A 22,814-nucleotide genomic window follows, 5' to 3' on the forward strand; every position below is an offset into this window, starting at 1 on the left:
CATAAAATACGAACACAGACTAATATTATTTCGAATTTGGATCCTCTATTGTATTGAAAATACCACACCAAATGATGTGTATTTTTTACACGAGACGATCACATGATCATCTCGTTTAATCTGAAAACTTTTTAAATTTATCTCATATGATGTGATGTCCACAAGATGATCACATGATCATCTCGTGTAAAAAATACAAAGCACTAAATGCTGTCTTTTCAACATAGTATAAGATCCAAATCTATTAATTCCTTCCATTAAGGCTGTAAAAGACCACAATTTACTATTTAAATTTACTGTTTGAATTCACTTAAATTAATGGAAAGAACTATACGAAATCAGATTTATTGCATGTTTCATTAGAAAAGTCACATTCTATATATGCATTGTATTGTTGAAAACAACCAGAGCCTCTTGAAGATGCTACTACGGTACTACCCTTTTCTTCCAATTTGTCAAAGATCCCTTTGGAATAGTAAAATTCTGACAATTTTAGTAGGAATTTTTTTTTCTTCCTGATCATGTAAACTAAAACAAACTCAAAAAACACCTGAAACCCATCTCTCAAATTTCTAGGTTGCCTTTATGTCGGTGCGAATTTGCTGTTGTTCTTCCTGACATAGTAGGTTGGCACGGATTTACTACTCCGGCATTGTTGCAGCTGTTCTTTAAGATCCTGAACAAGCTCATTCAGTTTATTGATGCTCTTCTCCTGCATCAAGACAATCTGCACAAGTTGATAAATTCATGAGGTAGCAGAAAAGATGTCAAAATTCTGGTATTCGAAGCCATAACATGAAATCCTGGGAAGACTTGATGATCAAGTTAAAGTTCCGATCAACATATCTATAATGGAACCATATATCCTAGAAGACAAACAAAGAATCGAAATAAGAAACAAAGACCCTGTAACATCCTTGACGAAATAGTTAGACAGAATACCAGGCACAAAAATAAATTATATACAGGGATATAATTCGGTTCGACGTTTTCCCATGGCCATGATCAGCACATTTTATATTTTATACTTAATGATCAAGAAGAGGGTATGTTTACCGAATCTTCCAAGTCTGCCTCTAATTGTGAAATTTGATACTGCTTCTGAAACTCAGTCCGACCGACTAATTGTTTCCACCTTCTAAATTGTGATATTGTTACAATGAATATCAACAACAGTAAGAACAGCAGCATTGGCCTTGCCATCACTCTTCTCTTCTTCTACAAAAACATAACAAGCAAATTAAGTTGGCACAGAGCATTCAAATTTCGACTGAAGTTCCCATCAAGCTAATTTCATGGCCTGCCATTTGGAATGCCAATTGACACACAGTAAAATTGAATATACATGTTTCCCCAGCTAAGCAGATTTCAAGAACACAAATACCGCCTTTCTAACATCATCCATTATCCGATGCGGGACTAGTGGGAGGCAAGGGCCCGGAACCTAAGATTCTTTAGGTGAAATTTTATCTGTAATTTTCATTAAAATGCAAGTTTCACCTCCCATACCCATTAATCACCCCCCGTCCGTGTGATTTCTTTATCCACTCTCTCCACTATCTCGCAACATCAATGTCATTTCCCAAATCTTGACACTCATTACCTACGCAAGTAACGCACTACTTCAAAATTGAAAATGAAATATGTAAACTAACATCCAATCCTGTGTTCTTTTCATGTTCAGAAACTTTAAACAATAAAAGGGTTATTTCGGTTGAATGGAAAATTTAAGCCAAGATTAGCCAAAAACTGATGCTTAGCTGCAACACACAACCCTTCATTTATTCAATATCCCCATATTTAGCACGGATAAAGGAATTACAAAGAAATAAATACAAGAAAGACCTTACGAATCAGAGCTCGATTTTGTTCAACAGAAGCATTAAGTAACAGGCGTATTCAAGAACTTGATCGTTTCTGGAATTGAAATGTTTGTGTGATTGGATAGACTGCCGGTGTTTGTGATTCTGAGATAGATTCTGCCACCGTTCTTTTGGAAGTGAAGAAACCAGAAAGAGAACAAGAACTGGAAGATTATCACTGAATTACGGGAAGCAGAATTAAAAAGTTGATCAAATTTCCGTTTTTTTGTAGACTGTATAAAACCGTTTTGTTTGTTATTATACGCAACCGATGCCTTTCAGCTTCAAGAAAAAAGGTGTTAATCCCAAAAATAAGAAGTATTTAATATATTAATTAATAACAATTAACTTTATCATTTCGTTGTGGGTGATTTCAGATTTTACTATATCATATTACATTAAATTCGCTACAAGAAAACGCGTAAATTGGCGACGGTTTTTTTTAAACCATCACTCATTTAGATTGTTTTCAGAGATAATAAATCACAAAATAATCATGTCTTTATTTTGAATGGACACAAAAACATATTTTTAGGTAAACATGAATTTGAGCTATTTATGTTATGATTGGTGATTAATTAAGAAATTGTTTATTCTAATTCAGCTTAATTTCGAAAATTGTTATCGCCCCTAAACAGCATGATCAGTGTAAAAAATAACACTTGGATCGGTGAATATTAATTTTATCTATTGAGTAACCTGGTTCCAACTTCCAGAGCTTCAAAAGATTCGAACAGCGAATAATATCATTTAAGCATAGTGAAACCAGGATTTGATATACTAACCAAGAGAAAAGAAAGCCCCAGCATCTTCTGCTGTAAATACATCTTCGAGTTTGCGACGAACTTGATCCTGTGCTCCCTTGTCGACTCTCCAATGACCCATATGATCCATGCAATCTTACTTTCCAGCCTAGAGTTAATATTTCATATAAGCAAATCTTCTGTAATTGGGAAACAGAATCACACATCACATCATCGAATTAAGCTTACATTTCTTGCAGAAGTCGGGGCACCTGCGGCACTTACAGAATATCAGTAGCTGAGTATATTAGATGCAATGTATACCCAAGTATAAAGCCCTCTAACAAAGGTAGCCACTAGCATTTGTATATGCTTTTTGGAAGAATACTATATACTATATAACCTGATCCTGTTGCTTTTCGTATTTCAGAAACTATGCAAGTGATCTTTGCTAATCCAAACAAAAGAAGGCGTAAACAGTGGTACGACGTACACAAATTCATTTCATTATCAACTCCAAAATACATCATACAAGTACATACAAGCCCCACAATCAGTAGCATATTGTAATCAGTATAACATATGTATAATACATTCAATTATACATGCCGATCTAATTTTGCACAACCCAAAACTAGATTCACCGATTTCAACTATTTATGACAAGGATGCTAACCATACAGAAAGGATTTATAATTCTTGTTATCTGCACATGACGGATGGGAGGTAACGATTCCAGTTGATATCTTTCCATTTTCGAAACTTGAAGACACCAATTAACTTCTGAGTTTCCCAAGGATCTGCCTTTAAGAAGAAGGTTACCAGTAAGATTAGGATACCCAGAAAGATAATCATGGATGAAACTTTATAATTTGAAGCCGCGAAGTGAGCAATTGAGTTCTCTGCTGCCTGCAGAGAACCCAAATTTGGGACACTGTCAATGGAAAGATTTTCTTTATCAGACTTGTGATCAGTATCAGATGGCTCTCTCTGGTAAGTTTTTGGTGTTTGTTTTCCCTGTCTGAGCTGCTGACTCCCAGTGCCCTGAAGATTAGTATCCTGACCTGGCTGCTTAGACGCCATATCAGGCTCACATTTGCCAGACCCTCGAATCTCTTTTAGTGAGGAATAATCTAGTTTAATGATGTCATCTTTCATTATATCGGCATAACAATCCTCTTCCGCCGCACAACCCTGTAAGCAAACATGTAAACATCGCAATGACATCTACATTATCTTGTCCAAATTTAAATGAGAGATGAAAGGTTTATAAAAAATGAATAAATAAGACAAACCTGTTTCAGGCTTGACGAGTCAAATTCATTACTGATTTTCTCATCAGATTCATGACCAGTGTCAACCTGTTCCACAGAATTAGAATTGTAGCTGTTGCTGCACTCCTTCGAACAGCTCTCAGCCACATCGGCTCCTTCGAGGATGGGAGATTGTTCCTTATCAAGCATCTCAACTCCACAATCATTAGCCGATGGCAAATCACTTTGATTATTAAAATTCCTCATCAAACTGTCGCCCACGTGAAATTCACTATTCTTTCGAAGGCGGCAAACAACCATGTCATCCTAAGAAACCATCACACATGGACATTGCGAATATAAGAATATAAAGAACAAATAGTACAACTATAAGAATATAAAGAACCAATAGTACATTAAAATAGCCAGAGATTAAGGGGGAGAGGGTGAAACTTGGATCTTTCAAACAATTGCTTACAAAATTTCGATTTTTTTCTTCAAAATTAGGCGAGTTAATTCGAATCTTTTAAGGTTTCAGCAGCAAACTGCGCACCTGAGATTTCTCAGCTGCACAATACTCGTGCATTATCCACTCTGTTCTCTGCCCTCTTGGTGCCCGGCCCATATGGAAAACCAGAGTCCTCTTCGTCCCAATCAGATTCGAACCCGATTTCACAATGCGTTCTTTACCTGTGGCCTTCCAGTATCCACTAGCAGTCGCCCTTTTGCTTTGAGATCCACTTGGATACTTCTTCCCACGAGGAGAGAAAAAGAACCATTCGTTGTCCGATTGAATCATAGATTGAGCTGATTTATTCCAATTAACAACTCAATACTCCAAGAAAATGCCGAAGCTCAGTTGCAACTCCACAAAAACATTAATCTTAACTTTTCACAGATTAACTAATTTTAAATTTAGTGTAAATGACAAAAAAAACAAACAAACACCTGGTAAATCCCAAGGCTCGTGTCTGCAAATATCAAGCTCGGGAATGACTTCTAGACCATCTTCAAAACCTTGAAGCTTCTTCTTCAGGTAATACTGTATCAATTCATCGTCGGTCGGCGAAAACCTGAACCCTGGAAACATTGCAGAGGCTTCTGCCATCGAAATGTCCATAAAGTTTCTGGATAAAGGTGCTTTTCTTGAATTTTCTTCGCTCATCTTTTCACCGGTCGAAAGAAAGCCCGTCTCCTGCAAGATTCTGAAATTTCTTTCCTTCTATATGGTTGACTGGTTTTGTGTGAAAAAGGATAGAAAATGGCTGTCAAGACAATAACAGAGTCATCATAACATCAGGAAATCTCTTTTTGGCTTCGCTCTTGCGACGGAGCACGTGTCCTTAATTCTTTGAATGCTGCCTGTTTCCCATGCAGAAAGAAAGAGAGATATATCTAGTTAGAACAATTATTTGGTCCTTTGACTACAGAAATTTAAATTAATCCTCCATATCTACTCAAATTACAAATAAGTCCTATATTTTTTTCTTAATTATCAAATTTGATCTTAAAGGTTGTGTACTTAATTTATTGAACTCGGTAAATTTCAAACTTTTTTTATATGAATAGATTTCAGAATTTAATTATAGCTATTTGACTAAATTCTAGAATTAGCGCATAAATTTAGTGTGTATTTGGTCGAAGTCAACAGACTAAAAATATTTATTTTTAAAAAAAATCTTTAAAAATTATTTTTAGTTACAAAAGATGTTTTTAAAAAACAATTTAAAAAATACTTTTAAAAAGATAGAAATTCTGGATTTTGCTTCTAATTTTATCTAAAAATAAAAAACAAAAACAATTTTCAACACTTATCCAAACTTATTGATTTTTTTAAAAAAAATAAAAGTACTTTAAAAAAAATGAAATTATTTAAAAAATTGAGTTGAAACTTATTTATTAATGAGATTATGAAAACAAGACTAAATTGTCGGTGAAAGATATATTACCAAAATTACAACCCCTCCATAGCATGGGGTTGGAATGCGATTTTCAAAATATTTATTATTGAAGTTATGCATACAGATTTTTAAAATTAACTTAATGTGCATTTATTTAAAATCAAATTAGAATTATTTTTATCCAAAAAATATAAATAAAATTTATATTATATGGATTCATTTGTTAAACGTGTTTTAATAATGATGAACTTTTATTTGATAAATAATTTTGCCCACATAACTGAAAATTAACCCGTATAACAAAATATTAATCAAATTAAATATTAGGAAGAACACATCATTTTTAAATCAATTTTATCCTCCTAATGCAAAAAAGACATCGCATTTTTAAATTCAATCATCAAAAACTAATTTCAAAAGACTATATATTTCAGTATAATCGATATTTTAGATTCAAAATTTAATCATACCTCTTAAATACTGTATTAAAATAATATAGTTTAATTCATTTTTTTATATTTTGAAATTCTAAAATATCTGATATGACATACAAAATTTCCTAGATTTTGAAAAATCAATTTAAGCAAAAACCCACTGGGGACCTAACTTCTAGCGACCACCTTAGCAAAGTTACAGGTCTCCTTTTGCCTTCATTTAGACAAATTGACTGAGAAATCAAAGATTGAAAACAATACAGAGCTTTCTGGGAAATATATATTTTTTTTTCCTAAAATAAATAAGATTAAAAAAAACTATGGACAAAATATTTGGTCCTAATTCACCTTCTTTTTCTTTAATATCACACAAACAAACCAGATTGTCTAAAATATTCCACCACAAATCATCCCAACATACAATTGAATGATGCAACAGAGCTATAAATTAAAAAAGGTGTCCCTGACCAGTTGAAAGAGATTCCATGTAGAATCAAAATGTAAGTAATAAATCTATCTGAGCTCTGTGCAGAACATGAGAAAGCTCTGCCATTAATCACTACAAGCTACAAGCCTCGTCTCGATTTTCTGTTTATCACTAGTAAGAGGTGAAAACGCTATGCTACTGCCCCAGCCTTCTTGCGTTTTGAACTGGACTTGGGCTTTTTCTGGCTCCCAGGGCTATCTGAAGACTGCTGGAAATATCATTTTCAGGAAGACAAAAAAAAGGATGAAACATCACCGATAGTGTAATGGCAAAATGGGCGTTAGAATGGATATAAAGGCTATTAAACAGATATTAAATGTACTATGAAAGAAAATTTTACTGACCCCAGCATCTGTTTCAGAGGTCGACTCTTGCTTTGGTTCACCTTCTGAAGCTAGAAAGCGGAGCACCTCATTCTTTGAACGCAGCTTGCGTTTTCCAGATGGAGCAACATAATACTGTACAATTCAGATGTTTAGTATCTGAGGGGTAAGACAAAAAGGTTGTTTGCAATTACTGTGCAACACCTATAGAGCCAATAATTGAATGGTCTATAAAGTAAGTGTATTCACACCGAGTAAAAGCAGCACATTACATTTTGATTTGCATGTAACACGAACAAAATATGAAGCCAACACCAAATAAAATCATTGAACCAGGTCACTACAAACTGATCTCTAGTTGTTTATTTCCCCTCGTGACTTGTATTGTTACAGTTTCAAAGAAGAAAGGGAAGTTCATACAGGCCAACACCATGTTGTTCTCTAATTCTATTTGCTTAGTTTCCTGATGCCGTCCTGTATTCTTTAACAAATCATATAAAATTTGATTCCTAATTTGGCAGATTATAAATAAATGCATTTAAAATACAGAACATAATGACTTCACATGTTGACTGATGCAAAATGATTCGCAGAAACATCATCGATTTCACAATCACCTTACTTAAGTCATGCAAAAAAGTGCCTAGGAAAATGTTGTTAGAAAATAACATACAAGCTATAATAACTGAATGCATGAAATTGCTGGTACATTGTACAGGCCACATTTATATGAGTTCAGCATGCAGGTCGAGAAGATGGTCAAAGTACTGATGAGTAATTAGTAATTACTAATTACCAATTACACAATGAAGTTGCATAATGTTTTTTTTCTCTTTTTCATCTATGTTAAGAACCAACATTTAGGTCCTCTAGCATCACATTGAGTTCAATAAAAGTTATATGCTTCAATAGTGGCAACATCAGGTAACTGTTAGATAATAGGTGGCCAAACAAAATGTTGCATTGGAATAACAGAATCTAGAGGTTGATGGGTAAGCTAACCAAAGCTAGAAACAATTGAAAGTAAAGTTGTAAATTCACTCTTTCGATTTTTAATGACCCAAAGTCCGTGCCCGTATGGAAATTGAGGAAGCACCAAACAAACGACAGTGTTAAGGCTAAGGGCAACAAAAGGTGGAGGGAATCTCAATGGGATATGCAGTTGTAACTTACGTCCCAGAAAAATACTAGCTCAGGCTAGGGGCAAGTGAGCAGTCAATTGGTAAAGGTGAACTCTGGCGTTGGTTCTCGAGTTAATTTGGGGTCTAACAATTGGTCTAACCTATGGGCACAAATGCATCTAGCAAACTCGCAAGCTTTTCAAGTCAGCTCCAATTTTATTTCGTTAGTATTTAATTATCAAACTTGAGCTCAGCTCGAACATATCCAAATATATTTTCGAACAAAATTCAAACTTGGATAATTTTGTTTCACAAATTGCGAGTTCATTGTATTTATTTTTTATAAATATATGAGCAAACGAACTTGAGAAGTAAACGGAACATTTGCTTAATATAGCTATAAGCTCGATGAATAGGTTTGAATCAAGCGAACTGAGCTCAAATTCAAGCTTTAAATCAAGCCAAACTGAGCTTCGAACAGCCAAAACAATCGTGATCGAGCTCGAACAAATTGATCGCGATATTTAATTCAGGTTGTTCGCACCCATTGTCAGAGATGCTGAATTCGACTAAGGGAAAAGCAAGTCTGACTATCAATGAGAGTAATCTGAGATCCATGCATCAATCCAAAACAGTTGAGAGCTAGAGGGGGAACCTCAAATCAACCAATCATACAAAACCAAAAACTCGAGGGAGGGGAAGGTGCGTGCCCCACCATGTGCGGAACCTATTTACCAAGCTTTGAGGGGGCTTTGATCTAATTGGTTGGTTATCAAAGTCTGACTGTATTTTGAGGTCAATGATACGCCGACTGGATAGAAAGTGCAGATCACGCTCATCTATGTCGAAAGAACAACAATCTATTGGTGCTGGTGGGTTCAAAAACGAACACCAGATTTGATTTAGGAAGGATTATTAGGAAGGTGTGGAAAATAAATTGAACTTAGGAAGTTGCTTAATCTATGTTGAAAGAACAACGATATATGGCCACGCCACATAAAGTATGTGTTGTGTTGTGTTGTCAATCTACCATGTCTTTATACTACTTCAATATTCAACAAAAAATAGTTCAACTTCGAATTCAATACCATAACTTGTGCCTTATAGTTATGAAAATAACAAACATCAAGATCGATTGCAATTTGGTCCACGTAGCAGATCATATTAATGCATGACTACATGAATACCATCACACTCCTTGCCATATTGATGCATACGTTTTAATTTGCTTCCAAGGATACAGATGTAATTCATGTCGGATCTCATTTTAATGTATGTATGTACATCGCACGTAGTTTTTTGCGCACACGCATGCTGCATGCATAAAGCCATATTTCTAGATGAATTTAATAACGGAAACAGCTTGTATACAAGTCAGAGCCCTTATCAGCATTGTATACTCATTCTAAAAAAAGGAAGATTCTGGAACAGGATCTTTTAGCTTTTTGAGAAAACAACAAACATGGCAACTTTGGTGCACAATTGAACTTTAGAGAAGATTCAAAACACGAAACCATCCTACACGAAGAATCTTATTATTTTCCATTGTTTTCAGATGTAGTATCGTGTTCACAACTTTAGGCCCTTTTTCCCCTTTTCGTTTGAGCTAAGACTGCATTGGGCCAGAACTAACGTAGATGTTAATTTACTCTCTTTATTAATGAATAAATCCTTTTCTGCATTACCCTTTACATCATTTTCATTCAGTACCACGTATGAAAATTTAGGTCAGTCTTTCGCATGGTAGGTGCTTGATCAGGAGACCAAGCGAATTAACTCTAGGTAAAACTGAAATTGTATAGAACTTCAATGGGTTTTTGTTTCATAAAGACTAAAGATTTGTAAACCAAGATGGACTTGTAAGACATAGAGTTCGCTATAATTACTAAAAGCCAACAATACATAGCGAGGCACGTCTTTGTGCCCTCAGACTTGATTCACACATTTAACGGCTAATAAAAATAATATGCTAAAATGAAACTAAATTTTATATTTTTATAATTTTTTATGCAGTAATTAATGGTTTATCCATTTAACATCCGTCCAAATTTGATCAACGGTTGCCTTCCCATTTTCTTCTTCTACGTTCATTCATTTTTGGGTTCATTGACTGTAAGCAATAAACATAATTATAACACTTTAGTCATCTTTACAATGACATCAATTGGCCTCACATCCATTGTACCATTTGATGACCTAGTACACTAGTTTCTTTTTTGATGAAAGACTAAATTATATTAAAATAAGTAGAAGTTACAAGAGAAAGCGGATGAGTGATCCGCGATAGTTACATAGTTACTCCACTAAAGTGGGCTAAATGTTTATAAACCTATTCTGCCGACAATAAATATTGCCAATCCCTAGTTAAATCCGATATACTTAAGTGCCCAATTCTTTAAAGCTCGCAGTCCAAGATGCAATTCTGAATTTTATTTTCTCTCATATCTGAACAACCGAATCGTGCACATCTTCAAAGATTCTTCTATTCCTTTCTAACCATAGGGACCATAGTACTCCGTGGATGATCATATACCAGAACTCCTTGTATTTCGGTGCCACTGGGCATTCATAGTCTGAATCAAAAAACTCTTTAGCCTGGTTAGGAATGGCCCATTGAACTCCCATTTCTCTTTGCACTAAAATCCAAATGCTTCTGGAGTAAGAGCAATGCAGTAGGATGTGGTCCTGGTGCTCTTCATCCATCATGTCTACATAAACAACACCACTGAGGCCTTAGAACGCATTCCCTCCACCTTTTTTGCACACGATCACACGTAGGCAGCTTCCCCAATGCCACAATCCACGAGAAAATTCTAACCTTTTGCGGGACATGCACTTTCCAGATTATATGGAAGCAATTGAATTGAGGAAAAGTAGATATAGGGAAGAAGGAATTATAAAAAGATTTTACTGAGAAAAGCCCTGACGAATCTCCCAACCAAACTCTCACATCCGGCGAACCCAACTGCAATCTAACTCTCTCTAAGATCCCTAATAGGGTGGTGAACTCTCCTAACTCATCCTCTGATAAATTTCTCCCGAACCTCAAATCCCAAGTGAAAGAAGAAGACCCACCAGAATTAGCTACATGAAGAAAATGACAAATAGGTTTGTTTCTTGAAATAGAAACACGGAACAAAGCAGGAAATCTAGAAACAAACGACTCCCCTCCCTCCCAGACATCCTCCCAAAAACGAATAATGTTACCCTGTTTAGGCACCACCTTAATAAGTTGATGAAAAGCCTGGTAAGATCGAGTTATGAACTTCCAAGGACTCCTAAATGTTGTACTCTCCGCCAACCCCAAGTCCCACCCATTTTCCTGTAGCCCGTAAATGCTTTTAATGACTTTTTTCCACAGCGTCCCCCTCTCCACCGAACATCTCCACCACCATTTACCAAGGAGAACCTTATTTCTGAGGCAAATATTCCTCATTCCCAAGCCACCTTTTTACTTTGGTTTGCATACTTTTTTCCAACCGACGACGTGACAATGTTTCTCCCCTTCTTCACCATCCCACAAGAAATCTCTCATTATTTTTTCCATTTTTGCAGCCTCTTTGTTAGGAACTTTGAAAAGGGACATGAAATAGGAAGTCATCGCACAAAGTACCGCCCTTATCAAGATTAAGCGTCCACCTCAAGATAGAAACGATTTTTTCCAACTTGCTAATTTCTTTGCCATTTTTGAAATAACTGGTTCCCAAAAGACAGTCTTAGTGGGATTCCCTCCCAAAGGTAACCCCAAGTATTTGATTGGCCACGAATCTCTTTTGCCCCCGAAAGCGAGTGCCATTGCATCTACTTCGTCTTCTGGATAATTCAAACCTAAGACAACACTCTTCCCCATATTGATTTTCAGCCCCGATTGTGTGGCAAAATGTTTGAGTATATCCATTAATTTCATCACATCAATCTTTTAGTCGCGAAGAATAGAGCATCGTCTGCAAATTGTAAGTGCGTGATTTGAAGCTTTTCTTTTCCTATATCCAGCCCCTTCAGCTCGTTTGATTGCATTGCCTTATCAACCATTCTCCCCAACACGTCCAATACTAAATTGAAGAGGAATGGTGATAAAGGATCGCCTTGTCTTAGCCCTCTTTCTCCTCTTATCTTTCCACATGTTCTTCCATTTAAGAATATTGAGAAAGACACGTTAGAAACGCATCCTCTAATCCACCTCCTCCATCTCTCACCAAATCCTTTGTTTCTCAGCACCTCGTCTAAAAATTGCCAATCTACCCTATCGTAAGCCTTTTCCAGATCAATTTTCAGCACCCATCCTTGTTTTTTCTTCCTGCGGTACTCTTCCACAATCTCATTCGCAATGAGGCAACAGTCCAATATCTGTCTACCCTTGATAAATGCACACTGGTTCTCCGCAATTGTGTTACCCAACGTCTTTTTCAATCTGTTAACCAACACCTTTGACAAAATCTTCTACAAACTCGTCACCAAACTAATTGGTAGAAACTCGGTTATCTTACGTGCATCATTTTTCTTTGGGATGAGGCATATATAGGTTTCATTTGTAATTCCATTGCCGATCCCATCCTCATAGAATTCAGAGAACACCTTTAATAGATCCCTTCGCAACGTATCCCAATTTTTTTGAAAGAAAGCCAAAGTGAATCCATCCGGCCCCGGCGCTTTTGTCCCATCGCATTCAAACACGGCCTTTTTAATCTCTTCATCCTCAAAATGTTTTTCCAAATCCTCTGCATCTACTCTCTGAATCGGTGACCAATCCAACCCATTAAACCCCCTCCCCATCTCAGCCGAACCCCCCTTTCTCCCACTGTCTTCGTATACAAGTTCTTGTAGAAATTGATAATTTCATGCTCAATTTGTTTTTCCTCGGTAACAACGCGTCCATCATCCAATTCCACTCTTTCAATCATTGCTCTATTCCTTCTGCTACTCAACAATGCGTGGAAGAACTTTGTATTTTGATCTCCCTTTTGTAACCATTTGATTTTTGCTTTTTGACTTTGGATTTGAAATTTTGCAAAGGATATTTTTTCCAGTTCCCACCTTACATTCCTTCTCTCTATATTCAGCGATTCTGACCACTGTCCAGCAGCTTCAATCTCATCCAACTGCCTAATCTTATTGTTCAGCTCATAGAATCTGACACGGACATCACCATACACTTCTTTGTTCCATTCTGATACATCTTTTTTGATCATTTTCAACTTATGCATAAATTTGTATCCTTCCCACCCTTGGACAGTCCCTTTGTTCCACCATGTCCGCACTAGGTCTTTGAATGTGTGATGTGACAACCAAACATTTTCAAATCTGAAAGGAGCTGGGCCCCATCTCAACCTGGTTGTGTCAAGCAAGACGGGGCAGTGGTCAGATGTTAGTCTTGGAAGCACGGTTTGTCTGAAAGAGGGAAATAAGTTTCTCCATCCCGCCGAAAACAAGAATCTGTCCAAACGACTACAAATTGGCACCAATCTAAAATTGGACCAAGTGAATTTAGCATTCAAAAGTGGTGGGTCAAAGAGCTCCAATTCCTCCAGGAAAGTATCAAAACAGGACATGCTAATAGTTAAGGACTGGCTGTTTAGTTTTTCTCCCAAATTCCGCACAACATTGAAGTCACCTCCAAGACACCAAGCCTCCCCACAGATTACCTTCAACCCCGCTAATTCATCCCAAAATAACTCTCTCAATCTCGGTTGCACGGCCCGTAAATGGCTGAGAACCACCAATTTTTGTTGTCACTCCCGATAATCTCAATGGAGACCGAGAATTCCCCAATCAGATTATTATTTACTTGCACCACGCGTGGATCCCACATGACTAGTATTCCCCCAGACCTACCAACCGATGGTAAACAAACCTAATCAACAAATCTTGACTTCCACACACTTGCTACAAAATTTTTCTCAATTTTTTCTCGTTTTGTTTCCAAGAGGACCACAATGTCTGGCTTTTCATTTTGAATTATTGACCGGACCAAAATTCTTTTCCTCGCCGCACCACCACCTCTTATATTCCATGCACAAATCTTCATGTAAACAGATTGGGACCCCTCGAAGTGGAACCTCGGTCATAGCTAATTCCACACTGTAATCTGTACAACTCCCTCTTCAACGGATTGTTTATTCCCGTACCCATATTCGAAATTCTGTCATTAATACCCACCCCTGACCCTTTCTGTCCATTAGTTTCCTCAACCTCCCCCGCTTGTCTTGGTGATAAATCCCTCTCATTACAAGGTTTTTCATCAACTATACTTATCCCTCTTTCTATAAAACCACTAGACGTACCCAAGACTTTGAAAGAGGACGGTAAAATCAAATTTACCGAGAAAGAATGATTAAAAAAAGATGAGCGAAATCCGTTAAATACCTGTCCCACAGAAGGTTTTGAATTAACTCGAAGTTCAGCGTTTGTATTTGCCTTAGTGTTCGCTGTTGGAGAGAACAAACCATCCAAAGCTAGGCCTTCATCTTCAACCTTATCAGAAATATCAGAACCGATGTAGCCAACGCTTTCTGAGTCGGTTGAATCACTCTCCATTTCTCTCAGTTCATCTTGTGAATCTTCAAGCTCCTCCTCATCTAAGTCTTCCTTCTCGACCTCTCCTTCGTTGATGTGCAACCCACTGTCATAAATATTGTAATCCCCTTTTTCCCTTGAAGATTGTTTCTTAGCTCCCACAATTTTATCAATTTTGCATCTTCGGCAGTATGTTTTCCAAAGCTGTGTCGTTGTGGTTTTGGCGCTGTCATTTCCGGGCTGATTTTCTTGAACCTGATTCTGCTTGCTATTCATGGATCCAACTGATGAACTTGTAAAATCTGATGGATGCTTCGGATCAATGTTCCTCAGAATCTTCAGCACCTTTGCATCAGTCGGGTTTTTCGATGATTCAATCTTACTCTCAGAATTCTTTGGTATTTGTCTTGATGCTTCTGGCCTCTGACTCTCATCCAATCTTCCCTCCCCACTCTGTGAACCGCGTATGTCTTTGGATCCTGCCGAATCTTGAACTTGGACGGAAAGTTCCCCCTGTACTGATTTTCCTTTATTGTGATTGTGTAAGAATTTCTCATCCCTTGCTAAAGTGCTGTAGATGTTATTGTTTCCCCAGCCCGCCAATATCTTCTTTCCATTGACAACTGCTTGAGCGTACGTTTGCTTTTCATATTTCTCGTAACCCTGAGGATCGAATGTTTCCACTTTGATTCTGATCTCTAAAGCTCTCCCTTCCAGCGAAATGTTCATATTTGTTTTAATAAAGCCTCTTTCAGTACCCTTAACCTTGATCTTCGCTGCACCGAGCTTCCTGAAGTGTAGTGTGTCTGGGTGAATGGCCAACAGTCCCCCGCAAGAATCGCCAATAGTTTTAAATGTAATTGTCGTCCAAAGTTCCCAAGGTAATCCATAAATCCATATCCAACTGTTGCAACAACTGTCCACCGAATCCAAAGTATTGATGTCTTTGGACCATTCTTCAAATTCCAAGGATACACCGAAATTAAAGAAGCCTTTCTTTAAATTGATGTAGAAGGAATATTCATCCTGATTTGAGGGCCACCAAAGAGCTTTGTTAGCTTGAAAATGAAATAGCTCTGTCTTACTTTTCGTTGCTTTCCCAAGAACTCCTTCAATTATCTCCCATGAGCAAGATACACTGCCTCTGGTGATGATTATGGATTCACTCCATTTCCTGTTTACCCGCAGCTTGTTGCTCTGCTCCGTCGATGACCAAGACCCTCCTTCACTTCTCCTTTCCCTGAAGCCCTTATCCTGTGGAATTACTGTAGATCTTAGTTGAATTCTTCCGTGAAATGGCATTTGTTGTGTTGATTCCCTCTGGTAACTTCCCGATACCAGCCTATCCATTGCACTGGATATCTTAATCCACCCAATTGCGTTGAGTCCGCTAGGCACAAAAGTAGTTAGCTTTTTACCCTGTTTATTGAATTTAGACAGCTCTAGATATCTTCCTCGTTTGTTTTCAAAGCTCTGCATTGTGAACACTGAGTTAATGCCTCTGAAGCGTCGAAAAGAAGATCCTGATTGGGGTGAATAGATGTAATCTCTGATCGTAAGATTAATCCAGCGTGCCTCCTCGCGGTTGAAATCCAGCATGTAGCATGAAGTCCTTGTTTTTTCCGACCACCATATCGAGCTGTCGTTAGTACCCAATCTCAAGGTGAACGTCTTAAATTCAATCCTAATCGTCTCATCCCTAACAGATAACCCAGGTTTGTATGATCCACCCCGAAGATTTGCGTTGCTGAATGCGTACATGACGGTGCCTCTACTGACGAGAAAATGGCGAGAATCAGATCAGAACCAGCGGCGCCTGGGTATCTATGAGTGAATACCGGTAGCGGCCTGAGAAGAACTGAAGAAAGGGAAAGGGGCTGAAATGCTCTCGGAAAGAAGCGGAAAAAGGGAAGAATGGAAAGAGAAAATGAAAAATTAAAGCTGGTCGCCGGCGACCGGCGACAGGGAATGTGGTAGCGAACGGTCAGCAGATCTCGGAAAAAATTATTTGTGTGCATCTTAATGAAGAAATTATGGCATTGTATTGATGACAAACGGAGTATGAGAGGGAATTAATATCAGATATTCAAGAAAATAATAACACTAGGCTTTCATTGACAATCTTAATGGCTAACTATAAAGTCCTACGAATGAAAATTTAATTCATGGATACTATTTTCACATCCCAATCTTACATTTAAGTTTTAACATCTTCGCATTTAAAAGTGCCATTTTGAATTGGTAAAGAATTTTCTTGGAATAGCAGCTAGAAGTTCTTCTTCAACCATAAATTGATGGAAACCATAGTTAGAAGGTTTCGTTCGATATTTATCAATGGTACTTCCCTTTAGCATACTAAATTAATATTTTAAGTTCCTCATTGTGCTATCTTTATTTTTTTCCATTTTAAATCTTCTTGTTGAGCTCTAATTAAGAAAATCTCCTGACACAGCTTGAAGATTGTGTCAATTAGAGAGTGTTTGCAAAAGATAATGTTTTTGTATAGTGATAAAATTTATAGATTATGAAGAATTGGAGAAAAATCATAAGTGAGTATTATTATAAAACAAAAGTAAAGCTGAAAATCTGAAGTGGGTAGGTAGTGTTTGATAAATAAATGATTATTACACTAACTTTTTACGAGAATCACTTCTATTGAACCACAATTAGCTTCCCACCAGCTTTTGAATTTCAATTAAATTAAACAGAAGCTAATGCGGAATCTGGATTTAAGAAACACACAAAACTGATTTTTTAAATCAAAATCCAATAATCGTTTTTTTATTGATTGCAAACACGCCCTTAGTGCTTTACTTGATAAACTCCATGCATCTATAAAAAAATGTCTAAAAGGCATTTGTTGAGTAGGAAAATACAAGAGCTTGACGCAGGATCTCGTATCAAGAATTATTGGACATGTAGATAAGCTTAAACCTTTGAAAAGAGATTACCCACTTGCCACTATGGAGTTTAAAGACGCAGATTCAAAGAATTTCTTGTCTAAAATTTAATACTTAAAAACTACAAAGAAGAAGAATTCAAAACCAAATCTATGAGTCTATGACTACAGATTTTGAAGAAGAATCTAATATGTCCAAACCCATGACAGCACCAATGGTCATCCCCAAGACTTTCAAAAGCAAACATTAGCTAAAAATTCCAAATCAAAGATACATCATGAAGAACTCCACCATGTAGAAGACAGAAGAGAAACAAAGTTATCCCCGGACCTTGAAACAACAACCATAGCAGGTAAGTCAAAACAAAAACCATCAACTTTTTCTGGACAGAAATTCTTCGAAGGTTTTGTTTGCGATTGATAATTACTCTTGGGTTGAAATCGTAACGCTTGGGTTGATGTACATTTTAAGAAGATTCGACTTGCACAACTTCTCTGGTTATATGCAGCAAGCACTGGTCACTATAATTCGTATCAAAACTAATCTCACGTGTTCAATTTCCATAAGTTGCAAGTTTGTGTGATTACTGGGAAGGGAATCAAAAGAGAGTAATAATTACTTATGTCGATGGCTGCTGCAAATTTTTTAAAAAATTGAGTTGCATAGCTACCATTTACTTTAGTTTTTGATAAATTTGCATCTTATGGAACCTACAAATCATCGATTTTGTCATCGACGTCATTTCCAACAAAGCAAAAAAAAAAAGTGAAAATAATTCAACAAAAGGTTCGCTTTTCCAACCTCTTTCGCAATGTCAATTAGTGTACTTTGGGTCTGCAACAAAAAGACCAGTTTAAGAACGTTTATGATCACGAGAGAAATAGTCTGGAGGCTGCAAGAAATGAAAATGAAAAATGAAAAATGAAAAATGAAAAATGAAAAGTTCATTGAATCTATAAATATGCTATATAGATTCTTGATCCTTGGTCATTTATACAGTCATCCGGCAACCAGCTCGGTCTAACCTTCAGTGCCCAAAGTACCTCATCGGCCTAGTTTTTTCCCGGGGAAAACATCGATATTGGCTTCGCATCAATCACCGAATCTAACCCAAACTCCGGATCCACATTAGTTTCATGACCATCGAGTGCAGGTTCTCCTAGGCCAAGCATCCACATTGGGTATGCGTCCATCACCAAATCTAACCCAAACTCCAGATCCCCATTAATTTCATGACACTTGTGTGCACGAGTCTCCATTGTGGACTCGTTCCAGCCAGGGTCAATGAAGTAACTTCCTAACAATGGGTCACTTTAAGAATATTTGACTTTCACATTTATCTCCAGTATAACTTCTCTTAAAGCAGCAAGTGTTTGTTGATGTACTTGGCATCAAAACCAATCTTATGTGCTCGATGTCCATGAGTTGCAAGTTGGTGCAATTATTGGGAGGGGAATCAATAGAGAGCAAAAATTGCCCCTATTGAGAGAACGATCGAAACATGTCACTTGGGTTACTGTATATTTTAAAAGATTTGAGTTGCATCGCTACAGAATGTGCTTGAACTTACAAATTCATTGATTGTCATTTGCATCATTCCTACAAAGCAAGAAGAGATCAAAGTCCAAAAAAAGTTAACGTGGAGAGATTCAAATGATATTTCGGTAAGCACGGTGTATTTCCAAATTTAGGAACAATGCCTCATTAACTTTTCCATTCATGAGGCCGGCTCGATTTTTTGTTGGTTGTTACAATTAAATATATCATTGTATGACGAGAGATGTATCACATGGACTTCAAATCAACCATGTGAGTTGGGCATACTGCTGGAGATAGCAAACATAGGTGAAAGGTTGAGCTGGTTTGATTAGAGCTCAATCGTACTAAATTTTTTTTCAGATAGAGTTGCTCATCCCCAACATATACCAATTGAAATATAAGCTCGCAATCAAGAGAATGGCTCATAGAAAATATAAGTTTTCGACTAAAACAACCCTCTAGGCCAACTAGAGAAAACCCATTTATTTACCTTTGATTTAAAAATCATCAACTAAATTTGTTGAACCATGTTATAAAAAAATATTGTACTGTGTTTCTACGTAAAAGATCCCTAAATTATAAGATAAGATGAAATCATGCCCTAATTGGACAGTTCGTACCCGATGCACAAATAAAGGAAGTTGCATTACATGCAATAACAAGTATTCAATAAGAAGTACGTGTAAAAGACAAAACAAGAAAAACCTACTTGGTCGATGGTTGCCACAGTGGCTCCCGAGGACCGGAATATTGTTTCTACATTCCAACCTTCCGGCAACCAACTCGGCCGTTTCGCCATCTCCTCAGGGTCCCTGACCTTCGGCGCCCTGGGTGCAGCCTCGCTCCAGACTTCTCCTAGAGCCAGCATAGAAATAGGCTTTGCGTCAATAACTGAATCCGACGCAAACTCCGGATCCCCGTTTGTCTCATGACGCTCAGTTGCCGAAGTTTTTATTGCAGAGTCATTGCATCCTGGGTCAATGAAGCAACCGGATCCTAATAGTGCTTGTAGGGCAATTGGTATCAAAACCAATCTCATGTGTTCGATCTCCATGAGTTGCAGGTTGGAGCAATTATTGGAATGGAAATCATATGAAAGAAATAATTGCTCCGGTTGAAAGAGAAATCGAAACATAGCACTTGAACTGATGTAAATTTTAAAAGATTTGAGTTGCACCATTATATTAACCATAGCTTTTGGTAAATCTGCATGCACTGGAACCTACAAGTTCATTGATTTTGTCATCGGCATAATTGCCAACAGAGCAAAACAATAATTTAAGTCTAAATGAAAAGTGAAAAAATATTCGACAAAAGATTTCCAACATCATTTATGCAAAGTCAAAATATCTAGTTCCTTTGGGTCTGTAATAAAAGATCCACTTAAGTACGCTTGTGATAATATTCAAGAATTGAAAGTTGAAAAGCATCTATAGATCTTCTACATAGATTCTTTAGCATTGGTCGTTTTCTTATTATTTTGATAAATGTGGTGTATTTCCAAACCAAGGGCAGGACAAAGCCTCAATAATTTTTCCACTCATATGGTCGGCTGATTTTTTCTTGGTTGTTATGATTAAACATTGCATGAAGAAAGATGTATCATTAAAGAGTGAGGCAGACTGGAAAAGCCAAGTGTAAGAAGGTACAGTACACTGGCAAGGATTATATTATCACATACTCCAAATCAATGATGGGACCTGGGCATATTGATGGAAATTGCAAACATAGATGAGAGGTGGAGCTGGCTCGATTTGAGCTGAATAGAACTTGATATTTTTTTAGCTCAAGCTCCTGACCCCCAACATTTGCCAGATTGAATATTGAGCTGGGAATCGAGACACTAACGCATAGTCAATTACAAGTTTTTGACTAAAACAGGCCTCTAGGCCAACTAGAGAAAATCCATTTACTTGCATCTAATTTAAGAGACCAAATTATCAATATCTCTTCATCTCAATAGTTAAATGTTTTTTCAGTCCCTGTCACAGACCGATTCTTTTTCTGCAGTCTCTGACTAACCCAAAAAATGTTTCTGCACTTGTTGAACCTACATATGTTTTTCGGATGAAATTCGGTACAAAATATTGAAAATCTAGAACAAATCTATGATTTTTAAGAACTAAATGTTTTAGATCTGACACTAATATACGATTTTTTTGTATCCAAACATGTATAACAAATTTTGATATTAATGACGCGTCTTTTTCGGATGAAAATTGGGCACCAAACCTTGAAAATCTAGTATTAATATATGATTTTTGTATACTAAATGTTTCAGATCCGACACTGATATATGATTTTTGAGTACTCAAACATGTATAATAAATTTTGGTATTAATGACACGTGTTTTTTTGATGAAAATTGGTACAAAATATTGAATATGTGGTACTGCTAAAAGATATTTCAGTATAAACTCTTTTAGAATGGGTACTAATATATGATATTTAAGCACATAAACAAGTGCAATAAATTTTGATATTAACATAGTTATCTTTTGTATATGTTATCTTTTGTAATAGATATAAAACAATTTGTTCTACGTTATCATATATATGTTCCAGATTTTCAATGTTTTGTCCTGAATTATATCCGAAAAAATAAGTGCAGGCACACGGGGTGTAGAAATATTTTTTTGTGAACCAAAAGTTTCTGTCTGAGACTAAACACATATTTAACAATGCTGTAGGGGATTTATAAGCAAGTCTCCCAATTTAAGAACTCTTTCAACTAAATTTGCTAAACCGTATTCAGAACTCAATCTTAGCCCGCGCATCTCCACGTAAGAGATCCCTAATTTTTAACATACGATGAAACCATGCCTAAATTGGGCATTTCCGTATCTAATCCACAAATAAAGGAAGCTGCATTACTTGTAATAACAAGCATTCAATAAGAGGTACGTGTAAGAGAGAGAGAGAGAACAAAAAAAACCTACTCGGTCGATGGAACCGGCGGTGGCTCCCGATGAGCGGACTCTTGTTTCAACGTTCCAACCTTCCGGCAACCAGCTTGGACGTTTAGCCATCTCCTCAGGGTCCCTGACCTTCGGCTCCCTGGGTACAGCCTCGCTCCAGACTTCTCCTGGAGCCAGCATAGAAATAGGCTTTGCATCAATAACTGAATCCGACGCAAACTCCGGATCCCCGTTACTTTCATTACGCTCGGGTGCCTGAGATTCTTTGGTAGAGTCATTCCGGTCCCGGTCGATGAAGGAACCGGATCCTAACAATGGGTCATCCTGGATTGAGTCATCCAGAGGCTCACCGAAGATTGAAACAGGTGATTGAGGCTGAGGAATTGGGTTAGGACTTTCGGGTTCGGCCATTCCGACGGAGAGCGGGGACAGGGGGTTCAGAGAAAGGGAACTGGGAGTGTGTAGGACCGTTTGAGCAAACCTACGACTCAGCCCCATTAAATAGTTGCCATTTTTTAAAAATTTGGTAGGTGAATTTATTTTCTGATGCTTTTCTCAGATTTCAGATTTTGAATTTTGCCAGCATTCGATGTTAAAAATATACTAGTAAAAAACTCACACGTGTTATATATGATAGACAAAAACTTGTGTGAGACGATATCACGTCGCGTATTTGTGAGACGGATCTCATATTTGGATTATCCATGAAAAAGTATTATTTTTTATGCTAAAAATATTAACTTTTATTGTGAATATGAGTAGAGTTGACTCGTCTCACAGATTAGAATCCGTGAGATGGTCTCACGTGAGACTCACTCTA

At 37.1% G+C, this 22,814-nt stretch overlaps 2 protein-coding genes across 3 annotated transcripts; both read right to left on the reverse strand.

Moving 5' to 3' along the window:
- Positions 1-348: 348 nt before the first annotated feature.
- On the reverse strand, positions 349-5,195 carry LOC140834282 (NAC domain-containing protein 40-like). Its single transcript, XM_073199049.1, has 6 exons — positions 4,807-5,195; positions 4,412-4,665; positions 3,901-4,185; positions 2,648-3,799; positions 1,057-1,218; positions 349-727 (listed from the first exon to the last, which is right to left on the reverse strand). Exons 1-4 carry the CDS (start codon positions 5,021-5,023, stop codon positions 3,308-3,310), a joined length of 1,248 nt encoding a protein of 415 aa, XP_073055150.1. The 5' UTR covers positions 5,024-5,195; the 3' UTR covers positions 349-727; positions 1,057-1,218; positions 2,648-3,307.
- A 1,301-nt stretch (positions 5,196-6,496) lies between these two features.
- Positions 6,497-22,497, reverse strand: LOC140834283 (uncharacterized). 2 transcript variants are annotated; one of them, XM_073199074.1, is made up of 4 exons: positions 22,016-22,497; positions 19,786-20,298; positions 7,025-7,138; positions 6,497-6,885 (listed from the first exon to the last, which is right to left on the reverse strand). In XM_073199074.1, the coding sequence occupies exons 1-4, from the start codon at positions 22,490-22,492 to the stop codon at positions 6,811-6,813; spliced, it is 1,179 nt and encodes a 392-aa protein (XP_073055175.1). In that variant the 5' UTR covers positions 22,493-22,497; the 3' UTR covers positions 6,497-6,810. The 2 variants fall into 2 exon arrangements, with proteins under 2 accessions (XP_073055175.1, XP_073055165.1); XM_073199064.1 differs by having other exon boundaries at positions 6,497-6,888.
- Positions 22,498-22,814: the final 317 nt, after the last annotated feature.

This window comes from Primulina eburnea, chromosome 1, assembly GCF_022965805.1.
Source record: "Primulina eburnea isolate SZY01 chromosome 1, ASM2296580v1, whole genome shotgun sequence".
Taxonomy (NCBI): domain Eukaryota; kingdom Viridiplantae; phylum Streptophyta; class Magnoliopsida; order Lamiales; family Gesneriaceae; genus Primulina; species Primulina eburnea.

Bases quoted from the DNA above. Each gene is read 5' to 3' on its own strand.
- LOC140834282 (XM_073199049.1), bottom strand. From the start codon at position 5,023: ATGAGCGAAGAAAATTCAAGAAAAGCACCTTTATCCAGAAACTTTATG. The intron at 4,666-4,806 runs GTGTTTGTTTGT...GGAATAAATCAG, and splicing joins CGAGCCTTGGGATTTACCAG to CTCAATCTATGATTCAATCG. The intron at 3,800-3,900 runs GTTTGTCTTATT...GTTTGCTTACAG, and splicing joins ACTCGTCAAGCCTGAAACAG to GGTTGTGCGGCGGAAGAGGA.
- LOC140834283 (XM_073199064.1), bottom strand. From the start codon at position 22,492: ATGGGGCTGAGTCGTAGGTTTGCTCAAACGGTCCTACACACTCCCAGT. The intron at 20,299-22,015 runs GTAGGTTTTTTT...ATGAACTTGTAG, and splicing joins CCGCCGGTTCCATCGACCGA to GTTCCAGTGCATGCAGATTT. The intron at 6,889-7,024 runs GTCAGTAAAATT...TGATATTTCCAG, and splicing joins CCTCTGAAACAGATGCTGGG to CAGTCTTCAGATAGCCCTGG.